Source organism: Capricornis sumatraensis, chromosome 12 (genome assembly GCF_032405125.1).
Source record: "Capricornis sumatraensis isolate serow.1 chromosome 12, serow.2, whole genome shotgun sequence".
NCBI classification, from domain to species: domain Eukaryota; kingdom Metazoa; phylum Chordata; class Mammalia; order Artiodactyla; family Bovidae; genus Capricornis; species Capricornis sumatraensis.
The window spans coordinates 35878778-35900596 of NC_091080.1; the positions used below are offsets into that span (position 1 = coordinate 35878778).

The window sequence follows — 21819 nt, forward strand, 5'->3', positions numbered from 1 at the left end:
ATTTTGCCATTTGTCTTCCTCCACAATCACAGATCATTACTTAAGAAGCTTCCTCCTCTGCCTAGCATTTCTGCTACTGGTCCATGCTGCTCATTAGCTGATACTCCTTTTGATCAACATCAACAGTCCTACCACCACTGTAGATCATTTCCATAGGGGTAGGAAAATCTGTCTCTTCTCTTAATCTATGTTGAGTTAAAATATAACCCTCTCCCTGCAAAAAAACATCCAAAACCAAACCAAACAGCTCAACCCCAACCTGCCAACAAACAAAACATCTCACAGCAGATACTCAGTTCTTATCAGTGCTTTCCCTATTGATTAACTCTTTAAGGAAATATGAAACAAAGGGTATCTGATAGTCATAGCCTTTTCACTCCCATAGAATTTATCCTCTCACTGGGAAGCAAGGGCACCTAAACATTAACTAGGATGAAATGTTGGACAGGGGCCTCAAGACAGGAGATCTCCAGGCTGTTCAGTTGGGAACACCACCGTTAAACCCAAGCAGGCTTATCACAACTTGTCTCCCTTTATTGGAGCATGTGGCGACTTCACAACCCTTTTTCCTAACTATTCCAGTACTCTTAATGTTCCTCTCCTTCAACAGTTTTACCATCTGGAAGGGAGGAACACCTCATTCCTTCTGTCATCAGTCTCCCCTCAAGACTTTTGCCTCCTGGAGACCATTCCTCAGTTCTTGCATAATTCTTGACAACTGGGATAATTTACAGAATGAATGAAAAGTAGGGGGAAAAAAAGAACAATGAACCAAAGGACATGTGTGACAGCAAAAGACTTGCCTTTACTCTAAAATAAGAGTTGCCTCGTGCAAATCTGCATTTTATGAATAACAGTAACATTATATTGTCATTAACATGACAGAAGTTCTAAATAAGGAAAAAATTTAGGCTTATAAAAATGTTTACAGACACTTGAAACACAGTAGGGAAATGAAATTTAACTAAATTTAAAATGAGAGGAACAACATTTTTAAAAAGTGATGAAGGTTTCTCTGGAATGACTGCAACATTCAAATATAGCAGCCATATCAATGAACAAATGCCAGACAACAACTTCATAATGCTTAAGGGCTCTGTGCTTTACAGCAGTACCTGTAATGGAAAAGTTAATGTAGCATTGAATAAAAGTGAGCTGCTCAGCTGCTGCAGTAAAACTCTAGATTGTGGAAATAATGGGCCATTTCCCTCCCCCTATTTTTGACCAAAAACAACAGTTTAAAAAATAAAAAGAAAAATTTTTTAAAGTAACAACATCAAAGATTTATGACTTATATTACCCAGTGAGTCCCTGACAAATCATATGCCAGTTAGGTTTCCCCTCAAAACACTTTAAAGGCAAAAAATATTTAACAAAGAGGTGTTGTCTTTCAAATATTCAAGAATCAACAATTTATTAAGTAACCGAAAACAACAAAAATATCATTCATATTAAACTACAAATTAAAAAATTAGGAAACATGCCTAACATTTTTCCTAAACATTAGGCCTAAATATGTTAACTTAAGTAATTTTTAAAAAGCTGCCTCAAAATTTGAAAACCAAAGGCTGAATTTCTGACTTTACAGCATAGTTGGTGATATTTTTTTCTTAGAAAAACTTTACTAATGAACAATACTCTCCAAAAGTTTATTTAGGAAGGTTATTTCTACTAAATATTCTATATGTATAAAAATATGCATACCGTCATGTATTTCTATATATTTGTAAAAATGGTAATGCCAATTACTAAATGCTTGCGTTTACATGACAGTGAGAAGTATAAAAGAAAACCATAAGTTAAATTATTAGAAATCAGACTGGTAAAGATATGTTTAAGTGTCTGTTAATATTGTGGGCTTAAAATATTAATTTCTTTAATAAACACGTGATAAAATGTTGCAGGATAATGTAGAATAGGAATAGTGTGCATGTGCTCAGTCGTGTCCAACTCTTTGCAACTCCATGGACTGTAGCCCGCCATGCTCCTCTGTCCATGAGATTCTCCAGGCAATAATACTGGAGTGGCTTGTCACTGCCTACTCCAGGGGACCTTCTGGACCCAGGGATCAAATCCATGTCTCTTGTGTCTCCTGTACTGGCAGGCAGATGCAGTAGGATATTGTTTTCTAATTTATCTAATTTATATTCCACAATTCTATGAAATCATTATGTTGTATTTTATAAATGAAAAGTATTGAAGCTTGGAGAATTTAGGAAATTTACTAAAGTTATACATATCTTCAGCTCTGGAGATAAATTTGAATTCAAGTCTGAGTCCAAACCTCAAACGTAATACTATCTATATAATTATTCAATTAATACTCACAAAGCAATAATGTAATGAACTTAAATTTTACATTTATCAATTTAGTTTATTTTTCTTATGTTCAAAGTTTACCAAATGATGCAGTGAAAATTAGAATTCTGTTAAACATATAAAATATTGTAGTTAATATATTCAAAATATTCGGAATTACAGTATTGCTCATTCTTTCTATATTGCAATGTAAACAAAGAAAGTCAGAGGTGGAGGCTGAAGTAAAGTCCTTATTTCATTCTTTATCCAAACTTAATAATTTCTGAAACATTAGCAAAGAAACCTAAATAATATTATTATTCTTTATTGAGTACATTTGGTAACATTTCAGAATCCTTTGGGACCAGTTATAGGTACATTGAACTTCTCTGTATTCATTCATTCTTTCATTCAATTACCTCCTCACTTACTCAGCAATATTTATTTACAGACCGCCTCTTACATGTCAGGTACTCTGATACATACAAAGAACTCTGGCTCCTGAGGAACTTGGGGTTTGGGTAGTAAACCCCAAGTAAAGTAAAAAGATAAATATACATGTATGGCAGGGATATAAACCAAGTAAAAATGTGTTAAAGAAGTGAGGAGGAAGGAACTAAACCAAAAATGTAACACTTAAGTTCAGTCTTCTCCACTTTAAGGTCTCACAGACGTCAAGTAAATAGTTGGAAATTCTAATCTGACCAGGTGGCATTTCAACAAGTCAGTCTGTGGAGAACAAACACGTGCTGGGATGGTTTGAGTGTTTGATTTTAGGCAGAGGCTGGAATAGTAAACCCTCCTTAACAATATTTTCTAGCCCTAGCATCTGAAACCCCAAACACACTGAACTGAGTTGATATACTACTTTTTAGGTGTAATTTAAGTATTTTTGGATTTTTAAATATTTAAGAAGTTATCCTTTGGGGAAATATGGGGGTAAGGAGTGAAATTATCATAAGAATTAAAATAACTAACATTTGTACTTACTGTTTTTAATCATCACAACCTACTTAAGAGCTGGCTGTATCAATAATAATGTAAATTTTAAATGTGAAAAATAGATCGGAGAGGTAACTTTAAAATATTTGGAGTTCAGAATGTTTCGAAAGATGAAACAAAGAATACTAATGTAGAGGGATTTATAATATATACTCCAAATAAAAACAAATAATCTTGGGTTGCAGGAAGATGGATGAAACTGTAATTTCAAAGTGAAAAGCATTATTAAAATGGCAGGGCTTCAAGTTGGACAGAATAGATATTGAAGAAACTCAGGAAACACAAAGTGACAAATGTGAGGTATTTTATTTCTCTAGGTCCTGAATTATATAAGCCAAAAGCAGAGAGTAGTCACAAAGGTACTTTGTGGAGCATATGTTAGGTTGTATTATAAGATGACTCCCATTTATAGATTGAATGAGTTGACCAAAGTTGAGGTTTCATCAAAACGATCTGGGAGATGGTAAATAAGCAGTAATTAGGTTAAACCAGAGAAGAAAACTTTACTTCGATGTAGATTTAAAAGACCTATATGTGACACAGAATCACATAAAAATAAACTGATTTACCAGTTTTACTTTAAAGTAAGTAGCAACTATTCCTTAAGGGAACAGTACCCTTGAACGTCAAGTTAGTGCCTCTGAACTAGCCATACTTGAAACCAATGCTCACATAACTCTGACCACGACAGCATCAAATCTACTGTAAGGTGAAAATTGCAATTATCACTCAATTATTATATTTGTAAAGACAGCTCCTAAAGAAGTTAACAAGGTATTTTGCTATTTATCTTTTTCATATGTTAACTTACTGCTTAATAATGTACCTTAAAGTGCATTAAAACACACTCAGCTTCTCAGCTGATAAATCTAAAGCTTTAAAAATGCCTGTGTGATGGTTTATATTTGGCATATTTTATTACCTAGCCCTCAAATGTCTTTCTTCACACAAAAGCCAGCCAAACTCAATTTTAAAATTTATGTTAAGACTCAAAAGGCATAAAAACCCTCTTTATGGAATACCCCATTCCCTGGCTCTGAACTGCATCTTCATCTGTAGAGTATTTGACTGCAATTTGGTAACTATTTACTGAATAATGGTAACACAAAAGAATTCCACTTGAAAGAAAACAGTTTCTGTCTTACTGTCTACAAAGAGATATTACAATTTGTAGCTTCTACAAAAATCATATGAATCCAGTTTTTATATTAGCTTGAAAAACTATTAAAACAGTTCTTCTTACGGCTCAGTTGTCTATACCTAAAAGTAAAGGAGCTGATTATATCTTTAATGATACCCATCAGCCTTTTCTTCATGGAAGATTGTTTCCAACTTGATGCTAATGGCCCAAGATTCAATTAGTAAAGATACATGATTCATCTTATTTTTCTGGGGACTTGTATCATATCGGTAATTGGTCTTTCCTGACAGACTTCAGGGCTTCATTTTGTTTCCTTCCTGAATTGCTACTAAAGTGCTTATGGGCTTGTTTTACAGATTTTTTTATATTTCTAAAATAATATTGTAAAAATATAAGTACCATTCTACCTCCATAGAAGAATTCTCCCCACAGATTTTACATTATATAGCACACATTTCATGTTTAGAATTTATCATTACCATGCAAATTGGATTAATAGTAGCCAAAGTATCAAATCCTATTTGAAAAGAGGATTAAAGGTTTTACCATGCCAAACAAAACTGACACAAACTTTTTTACATGTGAAGTTGGTAGGAGACAAATGTAAACTGCTTAAGATCATTTTATTTGATCTGTTATCTAAGCAGTAAAATATTAATAACATTTACTTTTACAAAATGTTGAACAAAAGTTGGATTTTCTTCTGGTTGTGGAGATGGTCTCGGGTATGCAGTACGTTAAGACATGTTAGATTGTTTTAGTTTCTTCCACTAATTATCCTAGTGCCACACTTTTTTTTTCCTTCTTGAATGACTCAATACCCTCAATTTTTGTTTTTGTTGTTTTGCAGAATGCTTCACTAGTTGTTTACAAAAAAGTGCGATAAAACAAACAGATAAACAGACATTAAGACTTTATGTTTCAGAAACCATATAATATCAAATATTTTAAAAAGTGCATATAGAAAAAAACACAGGGATGTGATATAATGAAACACAGTATAAGACAAAGCTATATTAAAACATACTTGTAAAAACCAACCTTATTATATTAATAACCTTAAAATGCCAAAGAATTAAACTTTAAAAAAATAGTCACAATATGCAGATTATTTGCATTTATTTTCTTTTTTTCTTCATGAGTATTAGATACTGAAAATACTATCTGAAAATAGAGAATAAATTATAATAAATAATTATTTTCTAGCATTACTTGTTAGAAAAAGGGAGTGGTAAAATGCATCTGTAGTATCACTATCTGGGCCACATTTATTCCATCACACAGTTAATTCCTAAAGCTGAAACAATCATTACATTTTGATGTTCATCTGTTTTATTGAACTACCACATGGGAGATTTATGGGAATGCTATCATGTCAGGGTCACAAGATTAAGTGAACCTGATGACAGTAAATAAGCCATTTCTCTATATTCCAAAGGGTTTAACTCAGTTACTTAAAATGCCATAAACATAAATAGTCTTCTCCCTCTACATTGTATTTGTGACAGATGACTTCAAAATATAGCACTCTAGGGCAATGGCACTTTCCAACTAAACAGGCAACCCTTATTGTTGACAAAAGACACTAAACTACTTGTAAACACAAATATTAAAAGCAATTTCACATTTTAATCCATAAAATTTTAGTCTGCATAAAATATAGAGCAGTATCACTGTAAACTACTCATTTATAAAAGCAAAAAGATATAGTTATAAAAAGGGTATTTGCTGAGGAAAATATTGTTCCAATTCAAAATTTTAAATGTTTATAAGAATGTTTTCATGTCATTTCATGAGTTCCAAAAAGTCAATGAGTTTAACCATTATTTTAGGGAGTGCAGTGATATTTAAGTAAAAATATCTAAATTATCTTTAAAAATATCAAAAAAAGCAAGTTTGTAAAAACAATTACCTCAAAGGCATCCAGAGAGTTTTCTCAACAGTCTAATAATGTACTATCTCCAATGAGTTCTACAAAACTGTCAGCTGCCAAGATAATAGATGCTACTGTCTGAAAAATATTTTCTATAGTTTGGTATATGAATATTTTAATTAGGAGCCAAATAAAGGACTGAGGGGCTGTGATAAACTTAATTTACCTCTAGGCACGTATTTCAAATGGTCAAAAAATTTTAACTTTATCCTATTTGAAAGTCAAGGATAAGTTTTGTTTCTGTGGAGATCCAAAACTTTAATTTTTATTTTAAAACTAATGATTTCAACGCCTGAGAAAGTGTCTAATTTTTGTGAGTTTTATTATTTTATATTTGTTTATTGATTTTCTTATTTTCATTTGTGTAGATTATATCATTCTAACGCTATATGACAGAATGTGGTCCACTAGAGAAGGGAATGGCAAACCACTTCTTGCCTTGAGAACCCCAAGAACAGTATGAAAAGGTAAAATGATAGGATACTGAAAGAGGAACTCCCCAGGTCAGGAGGTGCACAATATACTACTGGAGATCAGTGGAGAAACAACTCCAGAAAGAATGAAGGGATGGAGCCAAAGCAAAAACAATACCCAGTTGTGGATGTGTCTGGTGATAGAAGCAAGGTTCAACACTGTAAAGAGCAATATTGCATAGGAACCTGGAATGTTAGGTCTATGAATCAAGGCAAATTGGAAGTGGTCAAACAAGAGATGGCAAGAGTGAACGTTGACATTCTAGGAATCAGCAAACTAAAATGGGCTAGAATGGGTGAATTTAACTCAGATGATCATTATATCTACTACTGTGGGCAGGAATCCCTCAGAAGAAATGGAGTAGCCATCATGGTCAACAAGGAGTCCCAAATGCAGTACTTGGATGCAATCTCAAAAACGACAGAATGATCTCTGTTCGTTTCCAAGGCAAACCATTCAATATCACAGTAATCCCAGTCTATGCACCAACCAGTAACGCTGAAGAAGCTGAAGTTGATTGGTTCTATGAAGACATACAAGACCTTTTAGAACTAACACCCAAAAAAGATGTCCTTTTCATTATAGGGGACTGGAATGAAAAAGTAGGAAGTCAAGAAACACCTGGAGTAACAGGCAAATTTGGCCTTGGAATACGGAATCAAGTAGGGCAAAGGTGAATAGAGTTTTGCCAAGAGAACGCATTGGTCATACCAAACACCCTCTTCCAACAGCACAAGAGAAGACTCTACACATGGACATCACCAGATGGTCAACACCGAAATGAGATTGATTATATTCTTTGCAGTCAATGATGGACAAGCTCTATACAGTCAGCAAAAACAAGACCGGGATGACTGTGGCTCAGATCATGAACTCCTTATTGCCAAATTCAGAGTTAAATTGAAGAAAGTAGGGAAAACCACTAGACCATTCAGTTCAGTTCAGTTCAGATGCTCAGCTGTGTTCGACTCTTTGCAACCCCATGAATTGCAGCACGCCAGGCCTCCCTGTCCGTCACCAACTCCCGGATTTCACCCAAACTCATGTCCATAGAGTCGGTGATGCCATCCGCCATCTCATCCTCTGTCGTCCCCTTCTTCTCCTACCCTCAATCCCTCCCAGCATCAGAGTTTTTTCCAATGAGTCAACTCTTCGAATGAGGTGGCCAAAGTATCTGAGTTTCAGCTTTAGCATCAGTCCTTTCAATGAACACCCAGGACTGATCTACTTTACGATGGACTGGTTGGATCTCATTGCAGTCCAAGGACTCTCAGCTATGACCTAAATCAAATCCCTTATGATTATACAGCAGAAGTGAGAAATACATTTAAGGGACTAGATCTGATAGATAGAGTGCCTGATGAACAATGGACAGAAGTTTGTGACTCTGTACAGGAGACAGGGATCAAGACCATCCCCATGGAAACGAAATGCAAAAAAGCAAAATGGCTGTCTGGGGAGGCCTTACAAATACCTGTGAAAAGAAGAGAAGGAGAAGGAAAAGCAAAGGATAAAAGGAATGATATAAGTATCTGAATGCAGAGTTCCAAAGAATAGCAAGAAGAGATAAGAAAGCCTTCCTCAGCGATCAATGCAAAGAAATAGAGGAAAACAACAGAATGGGAAAGACTAGAGATCTCTTCAAGAAAATTAGAGATACAAGGCAATATTTCATGCAGAGATGGGGTCGATAAAGGACAGAAATGGTATGGACTTAACAGAAGCAAAAGATATTAAGAAAAGGTGGCAAGAATACACAGAAGAACTGTACAAAAAAATCTTCACAACAAAGATAATCACGATGGTGTGATCACTCACCTAGAGCCAGATTCTGGAATGTGAAGTCAAGTGGGCCTTAGAAAGCATCTCTATGAAGAAAGGTAGTGGAGGTGATGGAATTCCAGTTGAGCTATTTCAAATCCTGAAAGATAATGCTGTGAAAGTGCTGCACTCAATACGCCAGCAAATTTGGAAAACTCAGCAGTGGCCACAGGACTGGAAAAGGTCAATTTTCATTCCAATCTCAAAGAAAGGCAAAGCCAAAGAATGCTCAAACTACCACACAATTGCACTCATCTCACACGCTAGTAGAGTAATGCTCAAAATTCTCCAAGCCAGCCTTCAGCAATACGTGAACCGTGAACTTCCTGATGTTCAAGCTGGTTTCAGAAAAGGCAGAGGAACCAGAGATCAAATTGCCAACATCCGCTGGATCATGGAAAAAGCAAGAGAGTTCCAGAAAAACATCTATTTCTGTTTTATTGACTATGCCAAAGCCTTTGACTGTGTGGATCACAAGAAACTGGAAAATTCTGAAAGAGATGGGAATACCAGACCACCTGACCTGCCTCTTGAGAAACCAATAGGCAGCTCAGGAAGCAACAGTTAGAACTGGACATGGAACAACAGACTGGTTCCAAATAGGAAAGGGAATATGTCAGGGCTGTATGTCACCCTGCTTATTGAATTTCTACGCAGAGTACATCATGAGAAACGCTGGGCTGGAAGAAACACAAGCTGGAATCAAGATTGCCGGGAGAAATATCAATAACCTCAGATATGTAGATGACACCACCCTTATGGCAGATATGCAGATGACACCACCCTTATGGCAGATATGCAGATGACACCACCCTTATGGCAGAAAATGAAGAGGAACTAAAAAGCCTCTTGATGAAAGTAAAAGAGGAGAGTGAAAAAGTTGGCCTAAAGTTCAACATTCAGAAAACTAAGATCATGGCATCTCGTCCCATCACTTCATGGGAAATAGATAGGGAAACAGTGGAAACAGTGTCAGACTTTAGTTTTGGGGGCTCCAAAATCACTACAGATGGTGACTGCAGCCATGTAATTAAAAGACACTTACTCCTAGGAAAGAAAGTTATGACCAATCTAGATAGCATATTCAAAAGCAGAGACATTACTTTGCCAATGGTCTATCTAGCCAAGGCTATGGTTTTTTAAGTGGTCATGTATGGATGTGAGATTTGGACTGTGAAGAAAACTGAGCGCTGAAGAATTGATGCTTTTGAACTGTGGTGTTGGAGAAGACTCTTGAGAGTCCCTTGGAAAGCAAGGAGATCCTACCAATCCATCCTAAAGGAGATCAGTCCTGGGTGTTCTTTGGAAGGAATGATGCTAAAGCTGAATCTCCAGTATCTTGGCCACCTCATGAGAAGAGTTAACTCATTGGAAAAAACTGTGATGCTGGGAGGGATTGGGGGCAGAAGGAGAAGGGAATGACAGAGGGTGACATAGCTGGATGGCATCACCAACTCGATGGACGTGAGTTTGAGTGAACTCCAGGAGTTGGTGATGGACAAGGAAGCCTGGCGTGCTGCAACTCATGTGGTCACAAAGAGTCGGACACAACTGAGTGACTGAACTGAACTGAATGCTATGTGAAGCATTTTATAAATTATTTTACTTTGGAGAGACTAACAGGCTGTTAAAGTCTTCTCTCTCTCTCTAAGGGAAGATGAAGTTTGATACTCCTTTAAGGTATTTGCTGAATCTGGTAATACCACTTTGGTCTTTTCCCCATTTGTAATATTCTCCCAGTTTCCCAGGCTTTTCCTTTTATTTACTGAAGACTCAGAAGTTGCTCACAATTTTCCTTTCTATCCCCAATACTGTAATTATATGTCAAGGTTGTATACATCATGCAAAATACTGAGCTAGATGAATCACGAGATCGAATCAAGATTGTCGGGAGAAATATCAATACCTCAGATATCAGATGACGCTACTCTAACTACAGAAAAGTAAAGTGGATCTTAAGAGCCTCTTGATGAGGGTCAAACAGGAGAGAGAAAAAGCCAGCTTAAAACTCAACATTCAAAAAACTAAGATCATGGCCTCCAGTCCCTCTACGTCATGGTAAAGACAAGGGGAAAATGTCAAAGCAGTGACAGATTTTCTATCTTTGGGCTCCAAAATCACTGAAAACAGTGACTGCAGCTACGAAATTCAAAGATGCTTGCTACTTGGAAGGAAAGTGTGACAAATCTAGATAGGACACCAAAAAGCAGACAGATCACTTTGCCAACAAAATTCTGTATGGTCAGAGCTATGGTTTTTCTAGTAGTTGTGTGTGGATGTGAGAGCTTGACCATAAAGAAGGCTGAATGCCAAAGAATTGACGTTTTTGAATTGTGTTGCTAGATAAGACTCTTTAGAGTCCCTTGGACTGCACGGAGATCAAACCAGTCAATCCTAAAGGACGTCAACCCTCAATATTCACTGGAAGGATTGATGCTGAAGCTGAAGCTTCTATACTTTGGCTACCTTATGTAAAGAGCCGACTCACTTAAAAAGACCCTGATGCTGTGAGAGATTGAAGCCAAAAGTAGAAGAAGGCCGCAGAGAATAAGATGGTTAGATAGCATCACTAACTCAGTGGAGATGAATTTGAGTAAACTCTGGGAGGCACGGAAGGACACAGAAGCCTGGCGTGCTGTAGTCCATGGGTTCACAAAGAGTCAGACATGACTTAGCGACTAAACAGTAACAATTCAAATTAAGTGCCAATGCAAGAAGATTCCATCCTTTCAGTTTCTTGATCTCATTATTATGATTTTCAACTTGACTCCACTTAATTATTGGATTTTTATGACCACATTCTGGATGTGTTAACCTGTTCTGATATATTTCTGAAATCTTAAAATCAAACATCTGAGAGATTCCCATAGTTCAGTTCACTGACTCTTATTTTCTTGACTCCATTATTTTCTGTCTATCAGTCCCCTGCTTTCTTTACTTTGCTTCCTTCCTTAACTATTTTAGATTATCACTTATCACTCTATCACTTCAATCACTTTCCTATTTGTAACTTAATATGTTTATTCCTTTGCCTTGATGAAACTATCCAGCAATCAACAACCCTAGAAGTGATGAATTAAAGACAATGTGTTTTTTAACCTATTTACAGATACAGCTTAATAGTCACAGGTACGGCTCTTTCTCTTTTTGGCTGTTGACAGAATATAAGCAGTTTCTTACATATTTTAAAAATTTACAATTAGGCGCCTTCCTTTTATTTGGAAGGAAATGGAGTACAAACCTTGTAATCTATTGTAATAAAATGTTTTGCTGTATCAGAGAAAACATCATGTGATACATTCAGATTAGTTGGGAAAATAATTCAAAATATAGTATAATTAGCTCAGAATAAAATCCCACTACCCTACAAGAATCCATATTCTAACAATTTTTGGTGGTTGGAAGAAGAAAACATATAGATGTATTGCTGACACAATCTGTTGAGGGACAATGTGTGTACGTGTGTCGTATGGGGAGTGGGAGATGAAAGAAAGAAGTAAATCAAGGAATAAGAGAGGTGAGATTTGTTGGGGATTGGAAATATATATTTGGCCATGTCTAAGAAGTTTATCACATACATGAACACTGACCTACTGTCATATGGAGCTCTATTTTCTTCTTCATGGTAGACTTTTCCATTAAAATATGATCTGGGCAAGGGAAACTCAATAATCATCTTCCCATCTACACCACTTCTTTCAGTGTTTCTGAGTTCTAAGAATGGCACCACCATTACCCGGTGAGTGATGACAGCCACCTGGACAACATTCTTGATTCTTTACTAACCATTTAATCATCAAGTCACAATGACATTACATAATTTTAGATGTATGTTTTCTATTAGTGGCTAGCATCAGTGACCTAAATTAAATAGAACCCAATGAGTTGAATGTTAAAGATTCAAGTACCCAAGGAAAATGAAAATCTGTTTCATAGTTACAGAACCTATAGCTCAGACAGATGGTTGCAAAAAAGTCCTAGCCAGGGAATAAAATGGATCAGAAAATTAAGCAAAATCTCCACTACACTCTATGCCAACTTCTCCAAAATAAGCAGGGTTTTGAATCTAGAAATCTGAGTCTATTTTTACCTTCTTAGCAGATATGAGATACTCCTTTTAAAAGGCAGCTGAACTATCCCAGAAGACATGCTGGACAATGAGTCTTGAGGGGAAAAGAGAGTCTTGAGGGGTTTGGGTAGTTTACTGTAAGACTAAGAAGATGATGTAAGAAGAGGGTCCTGAGAGTGAGATGGTACATTTACTTCCAATGAAAGGGCAGGAACATGTGCAGCTGTTCCCCAGGTACCACAGCTCCTTGCATTAATGCAGAAACTAAAGTCTAATTTTGTCCAGAAACAGACCTGCTTTCAAGAATAAGCATATCTCTAGAGCCCAGAGTAAAATGAAGATCTAGAGCTTTACATTAATAAGATTAGCAGAATCTCAGCATAATCCTTGAGTGTGTGGGGCCCTATTAATAAATAAGACTGAGTTTTCCACCTCCCATGGAGGGGACTCAGGGCAAATTAATTCAGGTTTAAATAAAATCTGAGTACAGTGGTTGTAGTTCATATCCGTTATAAATGGCATCAGTAAACGTTTTAAAACAAAGGACAGAGAAATGGAGCCAGGAAGTGAAAGTTAATAGGACTGTTTCAGAATATTCCAAATCTAGACTTTGTTTCAAAAGCATATGATTTTCACTTCAAATACTACCTGCTCACTCCTTGCTTTATGTTTTAGTGTTTAATTTACATTACTTTAAGTTAATATTTTGTGCTTATAATGCTGATTTTGAGTTATTTCATTACTTTGACTTTAAATTCTTGATAGAGTGAGAGAACTCTTGATACAGATGAAGTCTTGTTTTGGAAGTGTAGATTATCAGACTGAAATTCAATAACTATGTCCATCCTCTCATTTCAACCTGTTACATTTATTTATATAACTTTTTAGAAGCTATGGCATGCTATTCTATGAAGTTTCATAGCCAATAAGTGAGAATGAGCTATGATACGAATATTTTTTATTTCTAAGCAGGTTAATATTTTGGTCATCTTAGATTTCATAGTGTTAACAAGATCACAATTAATATTAATAGATTGTTTCTTCTACTTAGTGCTACCAATATACTTGTCATTACAACTTGTAATTTATATTTTAAAAAAGCTTTCAAATTCTAGTTTTTCCACAGGGAAGAAATCAAGATCAATAACATTATATGAATTCAAAAGTTAAAATATGTTAGAGCCAGCAAGCAGCATAATTGAGTCAAAAGATAAAGTTAAAAGGAATTATATGTTAAAATTAAACTTTTTTTATAAAACAGGAAGTAGAACATTATAGAGATGAAATTCCTCCAAATTTAACATATATTTAATAACAAGAATATATCTATAAGTGGTATTCAACCTCTCCACTGAGGAAACTACAAGGCTATTGGAAGAGACAGGCACATCTACGTTGCTATAAAACATTAAGTGATATACCATAGATAGTTGCAATACAGATAATTACCACAAACTATGAGGAATCAGGTTTACAAAAGATAGAGAAACCAGGAAACTCTATAGAAAGGGTGACATGTGACCTCAGCTATAACAGGGTGACCATACTTTCCTATTTCTTCTAGTATATGTCTTCATAAAGCAGCCAGACTAATCTTTTTAAACATAAATCAGATCATGTTACCCTTCTGCTCAAAACCCTTCACTGTTTTTCATGCCACTTAGGATAAAGTCACGAATCCTTGTGATCTACAGGACTTTAAATCATCAGGCTCATATGTTCCTCTCCAGCCTCATCTCAAGACATCACTCCCACCACTCACTGAGCTATAGACATAAAACTCCCCTTTCTGTTCATTTTATTATTTCTATGCTCTGAGTCTCTGTAATGTTTCTCTTCTAATGTTCTATATTCCACCCTTTGCTGATGATTCCCTTCTCATCCCTCAAAACTTGGCCTAAACTGACCTTCTTTGAAAAAGTCTTCCCTGAATCTCTAATCTAAAATAAAGATCCTCTGTTACACTCTTTCTTTCAGAGTACCCTATATTTTTCTTTCCTAATGTTTGCTGAATTTTGTTATTAATGCTTTATTTCTATAATTATTTAATATGAGCCCCTTCTACCAGACTATAATTTAATTATGCGAGGGCAGGCCAGACTTTGGTGCTCAGCTGTTTCATCAAATACTAGTTTAGATGTTGCTGTGAAGGTATTTTGTAGGTGTGACAACATGTATAATCAGTTGACTGTAAGTATCACTTCATGGGAAATATAGATGGGGAAACAGCGTCAGACTTTATTCTTTTGGGCTCCAAAATCACTGCAGATGGTGACTGCAGCCATGAAATTAAAAGACACTTACTCCTTGGAAGGAAAGTTATTATCAACCTAGATAGCATATTCAAAAGCAGAGACATTACTTTGCCGACTAAGGTCCGTCTAGTCAAGGCTATGGTTTTTCCAGTGGTCGTGTATGGATGTGAGAGTTGGACTGTGAAGAAGGCTGAGCGCCAAAGAATTGATGCGCTTGAACTGTGGTGTTGGAGAAGACCCTTGAGAGTCCCTTGGACTGCAAGGAGATCCAACCAGTCCATTCTGAAGGAGATCAGCCCTGGGATTTCTTTGGAAGGAATGATGCTAAAGCTGAAAGTCCAGTACTTTGGCCACCTCATGCGAAGAGTTGACTGATTGGAAAAAAACTCTGATGCTGGGAGGGATTGGGGGCAGGAGGAGAAGGGGACGACAGAGGATGAGATGGCTGGATGGCATCACCAACTCGATGGACGTGAGTCTGAGTGAACTCTGGGAGTTGGTGATGGACAGGGAGGCCTGGCGTGCTGCGATTCATGGGGTCGCAGAGTCGGACATGACTGAGCGACTGAACTGAACTGAACTGAAAGGATATTATGCCCAGCAATGTGGGTGGGACTCAGCTAATCAGTTGAATGTCTTAAGAGAAAAGACTTAGGTTTCCTGGAGAAGAAAGAATTCTGCCTCAAGACAGAAATCCTGTCTGTGCTTCCAGACTGCCAGCCCAGCCTACAGATTTCAGGTTTGCCAGGTCCCATAAGCATGTGAGCCAATTCTTTGAAATAAACTGATATCTATATATCTATATTCATATCCATACCCAAATCTATATCTGTATTTTACCTATATTCTGTTGGATCTTTTCTGTTTGTCTGGTGAACCCTGACTGATACAGTCTGCTTCTACTTGTAAAACTGTGTGATACTATACAGGTTTCACTTAAACTCTGAAATCTTCAATTTCTTTATTGTAATATGAAAAAAAAATTCAGTATCAACCTTAATGGAGATTTTATGAATGTTAAAAAAAAATCTCATTTAACATTCTTAGTATAGTGCCGGGCAAACAATAAATATTTAATTAATGTTAGATGTCGTGGTATTGTTATTATTATAAGAAACAAATATGTAGAGTTAGCTATTTTTAAAGATGTTTATGTTCTAATATTACTTTAAATTCAAATAATAAAGTTTTCTTAAATTTATCTGATACTTGAGATCTTAGGACAGTTGATCAACTACTATCCTGGCCATATTCCAAACGTTCTTTCTAGCTAACAGAATCACTTCTACCAGAATTTTTCTTAGTGTCCTTTCCACAATTAACGAATCCCTAAATTCTGCCAGACAGAGACTGGATAAAAACATTCAATGAGATAAGTTAATACTAATATATATAAATGAAGGACATTAGCAATCTAAATATAGTGACCTGACTCACTACTATTTTTCTAGAAAACATTGTGCAGAAGAAAGCAAAACAAATTTATGTCCACAAATTTTTAGTAGAAAAACACTTTTTTATTATAGTCTCAAAAACAGCCTAATTTGAGATGAAAACCTTTCCTAAGAAAAAGTGAATAGAGAAATATGAAATAAAATATTTTTAAATAATGTATTACTTCTCCATAATACATGCTTATATTATTATTACTTATATGTAAGAAAAATTAAGAATGATATAAATCTAATAATTTGAAGAGTTGACTCTAAAAGATTAAAAACAAACCATTTCTACACCCTTACTATATACGAGAAATGATATTCTAAAATACTTGTCTAAACAAATTTTGTATTGTTATACATAATTGTAAATTAGAAATAACTTCCATTAGATTACTTGTAAAAGTTTAGATTTTCTTTTAAAGCCATTCTAAAGAGTCATTAAAAAGATTTCAGGAAAAAAATTAAGCAATTTATAATACTTTAAAATAACAGTATATGAGTAATTTTTAAGTTTATAGTTACTTTTTATTTATAACTTTTAAAATTAACCTATGAGTTACTATTTACTTCTAGTATTTTTTCTTACAACTCACCTATGAGAAACCGCTCCCCATGCACCATGTTTATTTGTGAGAATGTTCAAGATTTTCTGTTTCAACTGATTTGCAGTCACGTGGTCCCGATGCTTTGCGGCACTTATGAGGTGGTCACACATCTTCTCTTCCTCTCTTCTATCAGCAGCATATTGGGCACACTGTGACTAAAAGAAATACCAACAGTGCATGATAATACACCTCTATCTACATAGGAGAGAAATGATATCTAGCCTTGAGTTAAAGGGTAATTATCAATTCAATTTTTAAAACTCAGATAATATTTTGAAAGTTATTCTAGTATATATGTATGTGTGTATATATATGTGCATATACATATGGTCACTTTTCAAACTGGTAAAACTGTGTTCTTTCTATGTGTTTATACATAAAGTATATGGAAAGCAATTTGAATGTTAATAACCTAGGTCTCCCGCATTGTAGGCAGATTCTTTACCATCTGAGTCACAAGGAAAGCTCATTAAGTAATATTATCAGATAATTTATGACTTTTAATCTACCTTCCAATTCTGAAATTCTGATTTTAACATATTCTAAAAGTGAGCATTTTAGAAACAAAATAATTTATCAAAAATGCAAATCTACTTATTATTTTACCAATACAATGTTGTTGTTGCTGTTTAGTTGCTACGTAGTGTCTGACTTTTGTGACCCCATGGACTGCAGCCTGCCAGGCTGCTCTACAGATGGGATTTCCCCTCAAGAACACTCGAGTGGTTTGCCATTTCCATTTCCAGGAGATTGTCCCAACCGAGGGACTGAACCCAGGTCTCCTGCATTGGCAGGGGAATTCTTTACTGCTGAGCTACCAGGGAAGGCCCTAATATAGTATATAAGTGTTCATTGTTCAGTCATGTCCAACTGTTTGTCACACCATGGACTGTAGCCTGCCAGGTTCTTTTATCCATGGAATTCTCCAGGCAAGATTACTGGAGTGGGTAGCCATTCCCTTCTCCAGGGGATCTTCCCGACCCAGGGATTGAATGTAGGTCTCCTGAAATGCAAGAAGATTTTTTTTTTACCATCTGAGCCACCAGGGAAGCCCAATATAGTATCAGCTCAGTTCAGTTGCTCAGTCATGTCCAACTCTTTGCAAACCCATGAACTGCAGCACGCCAGGCCTCCCTGTCCATCACCAACACCCGTAGTCCACCCAAATCCATGTCATTGAGTCGGTGATGCCACCCAACCATCTTATCCTCTGTCGTCCCATTCTCCTGCCTTCAATCTTTCCCAGCATCAGGGTCTTTTCAAATGAGTCAGCTCTTCGCATCAGGTGGACACAGTATTGGAGTTTCAGCTTAAACATCAGTCCTTCCAATGAACACCCAGGACTGATCTCCTTTAGGATGGACTGGTTGGATCTCCTTGAAGTCCAAGGGACTCTCAAGAGTCTTCTCCAACACCACAGTTCAAAGCATCAATTCTTCGGCGCTCAGCTTTCTTTATAGTTCAACTCTCACATCCATACATGACCACTGGAAAAACTGTAGCCTTGACTAGATGGACCTTTGTTGACAAAGTAATGTCTCTGCTTTTTAATATGCTGTCTAGGTTGGTCATAACTTTCCTTCCAAGGAGTAAGTGTCTTTTAATTTCATGGCTGCAGTCACCAATTGCAGTGATTTTGGAGCCCAGAAAAATAAAGTCTGACACTGTTTCCACTGTTTCCCTATCCATTTTCCATAAAGTGATGGGACCGGATGCCATGATCTTCGTTTTCTGAATGTTGAGCTTTAAGCCAACTTTTTTACTCCCCTCTCTCACGCTCTTTAGTTCTTCACTTTCTGCCATAAGGGTGGTGTCATCTGCATATCTGAGGTTATTGTTATTTCTCTCGGCAATCTTGATTCCAGCTTGTGCTTCTTCCTGTCCAGCGTTTCTCATGATGTACTCTGCACAGAAGTTAAATAAGCAGGGTGACAATATACAGCCTTGACGTATTCCTTTTCCTATTTGGAACCAGTGTGTTGTTCCATGTCCAGTTCTAACTGTTGCTTCCTGACCTGCATACAGGTTTCTTAAGAGGCAGGTCAGGTGGTCTGGTATTCCCATCTCTTTCAGAATTTTCCACAGTTTCTTGTGATCCACACAGTCAAAGGCTTTGGCACAGTCAATAAAGCAGAAATAGATGTTTTTCTGGAACTCTCTTGCTTTTTCCATGATCCAGTGGATGTTGGCAATTTGGTCTCTGGTTCCTCTGCCTTTTCTAAAACCAGCTTGAACATCTGGAAGTGCACGGTTCACATAATGCTGAAGCCTGGCTTGGAGAATTTAAAGCATGACTTTACTAGCGTGTGAGATGAGTGCAATTGTGTGGTAGTTTGAGCATTCTTTGGCATTGCCTTTCTTTGGGATTGGAATGAAATGTCTTACTTAAAAATGTTATGTTCCTGATAATTATATATAAATCAAAATGGTGCCATTTAATAGTGTTCCATCTCATAAATGGCAATGTGGTATAGAAGATAGTTTAGGAATTTTGACTTTCATTCAATTTCACACTTTATGTAAATTCTTTTTTCTCTGTAATCAGTTTTATATTCATAAAATAGAGGGCTAAAACAATATTTTCTCTACAGAGTATCTTAGCTTTCAAATTTAGTGTATTCAAAGTGTCTTTGAATGATAAGTACTCTCTTAATCTTCTCTACTTAATAATCAGTTTCCTGTCAGCTATCTGTATTCAAGTTCATTGGTATTAGAAACATAGGCAATCTTGTGTATCAAAAAGGTTCAATACAAACATGAACATGAAGATGAAACATCTCTTTAATCATAAGTCTTTTTTGTATAATGATTTATGTATAGAGTGACTGCAAATTTTAATATTATCAAGTATTAATATGAGTCATATAATTATAAAAAACTTTCATACATCTAAAATATACATATAATGAGTTCACAATCATTATTACAAAGTAAAAATCCTTCATGGAAGGTATCTGAGCATAATCCTTTCAACTATCTCTTGATTCAGACTACCACAAGTCATGTCTTCCAGAGAAATAATCCTTCTGTAACCTAAGAAGGATTAATTCATTTTCCAATTTATCTTTTTGTACAGGGAATCACCAATTAGTACAATGATCTGCCTCCATAATGAGGTTAATATTTCATTAGCTCATTGGAGAGTAAAATTAAATTTTCATTTTTCTTCCTTAACAATTACAGTGGTTAGCCAAAAAAACTTAACTGTTAAGTACCCATCTCAAATTAAATATAGTTTTTTCTTAATTACAGGCTTATATGGGAGATATAGAAATTCTTCAAAAAGTCCTAGCATAAAATGTTATGGCTTTTATAAAATCTCTTACAATATAAAAGTGGAATAGGTTTGGTAAACTACATATGCACACAGATGCACACACATCAGTGAGTTTTATTAATATAGCTTTAACCTAAAAGGAATAAATAGAAAATTTGAGTTAAAGAAAACAATGCACGTTCATTAAGTAACAATGATAATACTCTCAAAGTTTGGTTTACATCATTATTTTTGTGTGTACACAATGTAAAAACACTGAGTTGTTCACATTCCCTTCACAGCATCTATACCTCTATTAGCTGTGTGTCCTCAATCAAAGAGATCTCATTTTCACCAAGATGGTGAAAATTTTATTAAGGGTGTGTGAAAACAATCTTACTCTTTAAATGTACAAAGCACGCATACACAGTATATAAACAAATAAACAGCATATTGGTGATAATTACAATAAATCATGGTAGGGGCTGATTAGGGTGACAACTACTTAAAAATTTTCCTTAGAGGGGACAATAATATTAAAAGGTTGAAAAACACCACTCTTAGCTTAATATCACCTTGGTTAAATGTATGTTAGAGCTTGTAATTAATATCTGATGGCTTGAAAATGTATCTTAAATGCTTTCACATGTCAAATATTGATCTGCTTATATCCCCACAAAATAATTTGCTTTTCTTAGTAGAAATATGATCAACTCAAAACTGATTCTGCAGGGAATTCAGTTAATATCCTAAATGTTATTACTAACAGAGGTCGAAAGTCAACTGAACATTGCTATTTTGTCTAGAGTTCTGACATATCTTATACCTAAACATATTATTCAAAGCAGATAACTTAATCTTTTCTCATCATCCAGATTAGAGTATGATACCTGATTTGTAAAGATTTGAAGTTATTTATGGTTGGAAAGATACAAAACTTCATTCTGACAAACACTTAACTGTCGATGTACTTTTATCAGAATTTATATATATTTTTTCAAATAAGACTGCTACAATCCCATATGACAGGTATGTGCTGTCTCATTTGACAAATGAAGTGGATATTATGGTTATTATAACAAAACAGTTATTTCTGCCTTATTCTTTTCAGCGAGGTAGATCAGAGATCTCTAGACCTAGGACATCAACCTGCATGACTAACAGAACTGCTTTACTGAGATGAAAACCTCAAAACTGGAAATATGGGTTCTGGCTTCCAGCTGCACCACACTTGTTCATATGTTTTACCATGACCATAAATTGCTGGACTTAAGTATCATTTTCAAGGCCAACCTAAGTCAAATACCAGGTCACCTAAATATTTCTGAGAATAAGTTTATTGAATCAGGGTAACATGTCAAATAATTACTGACATGCTAGAAATATAAGAATAATCTTTATTTAAAAAACTATTAGTATTACCATATACTACTTGGAATACCTTAAAGTTTTGAATATAAAATAGAAATGATAGTTTGTTCTTTATGCAAATGATAACTTGTGCTTATGAAGATTTTAAACTA

General features: G+C 35.6%; 1 protein-coding gene across 4 annotated transcripts in view; it reads right to left on the bottom strand.

Annotated features, from left to right (window-relative positions):
• Nucleotides 1-21819, bottom strand: part of NBEA (neurobeachin) — a 664301-nt gene that overhangs the window by 306240 nt on the left and 336242 nt on the right. For all 4 annotated transcript variants that reach the window (XM_068984682.1, XM_068984685.1, XM_068984684.1 and 1 more), the window contains one exon: nucleotides 17029-17195. In XM_068984682.1, the coding sequence (XP_068840783.1) occupies nucleotides 17029-17195 (167 nt within the window). The remainder of the gene's footprint in view (nucleotides 1-17028; nucleotides 17196-21819) is intronic.